Source organism: Formica exsecta, unplaced genomic scaffold (assembly GCF_003651465.1).
Source record: "Formica exsecta isolate Colony F162 unplaced genomic scaffold, ASM365146v1 scaffold1022, whole genome shotgun sequence".
In the NCBI taxonomy this organism is placed as follows: Eukaryota; Metazoa; Arthropoda; class Insecta; order Hymenoptera; family Formicidae; genus Formica; species Formica exsecta.
In genome coordinates, this window is record NW_021848362.1 from 152,130 (window position 1) to 153,756 (window position 1,627).

At 28.3% G+C, this 1,627-nt stretch overlaps 1 protein-coding gene across 1 annotated transcript in view; it reads right to left on the bottom strand.

Moving 5' to 3' along the window:
- Nucleotides 1-13: 13 nt before the first annotated feature.
- Nucleotides 14-1,627, bottom strand: part of LOC115232870 (WD repeat-containing protein 34-like) — a 4,112-nt gene continuing 2,498 nt past the window's right edge. Inside the window, exons 9-10 of the mRNA XM_029803021.1 lie at nt 757-959; nt 14-207 (exon numbers count right to left, since the gene is read on the bottom strand). Coding sequence (XP_029658881.1) covers nt 138-207; nt 757-959 — 273 coding nt within the window. The 3' untranslated portion in view covers nt 14-137. The remainder of the gene's footprint in view (nt 208-756; nt 960-1,627) is intronic.

Below are 1,627 nucleotides of genomic sequence, written 5' to 3' on the forward strand. Positions count from 1 at the left end.
GGGAAAGAAAAAATCAATGTTTCGTAATAGTTTATTTGCATAAAAACGTGGATATACACATGCAATACAGAGTATATGTAGTAATGTCAGCACATTCAGCAAATATCGCAAGCAACCGGCGTTGATCAGAGTTGTATTCAAAATAAGTGACGTGGAAATTTCCATATTTCAACGTTTGCCCGAACATCTCCAACAGCCAGAATATCTCTAAAATAAGTAAAATAAATATTAATTTCTATAGTATATAATTTTTTATCTCTATATTTTTTTTAATCTCGCGTTGGAATTATGGATACTTGCATTACATTATTGTGCAATCGCATTTGACGTGATAAATGGGAGACATTTTTTATATGTAAGTATGTATAAAAAATAAGTAAAGAACAGTGTATATACTAGTTCTTGTTCAGTTATCTTCATATTAATAGTTATTTAGGCATTAAAATGCAGAAATTGAATATACGTATTCCAACGCAACCAATTAAAATATTCAAATTTTATTCTAGATCTTTTAGTTAATTTATATTTTATATGTATAACTGTACACTGCCAATTTTTATAAATTTCAGCTAGTCATGTTATCTATATTTTTTTAATAAAAATTAAAAAGTATTTCTCTTTATAAAGAAAAATACATATGCCAAGAAAACATATAAGCAAGGCATAAACATCGTAACCATTGAATCTAAAATTAGTAAGAAAGAGAAAGGAGTTTTCGGACGATGAATCATCCGGATTTAATTATCTTATGTGTACCTCTTAGAATTGACGCGTAAGCTGCTGATGCTTTGTTTACTAGTAATTTCGAATTTCGCACACGTCATGGGTTTAGCATCCGTGACATTGTAGAATTTTATATACGCATCCGCTCCGTACGCCGCAAATATGTCCTGATTGCCAATCATCCATGTTAATCCCACAACTGTATTATCCACAGAAATGGTTTGCTGACTGACGTGCTACAAAAGTATGCCCATATAACAAACAATTGCACAATAATGTACAAAATATCAAAAATTAAAATTGATATTAATACATAATAGATTTTAATTGTCTTTAAAAATTTATCTATCATACATTAATTATGTTATTGCGTTTGTTAGCGAAATGCTTTAAAGGTTTTCATCTCTGACCTTGAATGATAAGTGAATCATCCGTAAAAGATCGAACACGTCAAGTTTTACAAACAATTGTACATTCTTACGCGGATATTGCGTCTATTAATGTCATGGTATGCTCTTACGCACAAGAAAAGTACATTCATATGCGTCGCTCGAATGCTTTTGTAATTTTATGCAATATTTATAGAAAATGATTAATATTTTCACAGTAAAAAATTCTGTAGATTTCAGCTTTTCATTTTTTTTTTTTTAACCTTTTATGCAGAGAATTATATGTATCAGAAAATTTTTTAAATATATAATGCAATACATGGTATATGACTCATTTTTTAAGCTTAATGTGTGTGTGCGTGTGTATGTTTCAAATATTAACAAATTATTAATTGAAATTTGAAGTGTATAGATTCCTTTTAAAAAAATACATGCATAAAATATTGCTCCTTATTTCCATAGGTCTAAAATCGTGATTATAGCTATGGTGATATATATATATATATATATATATA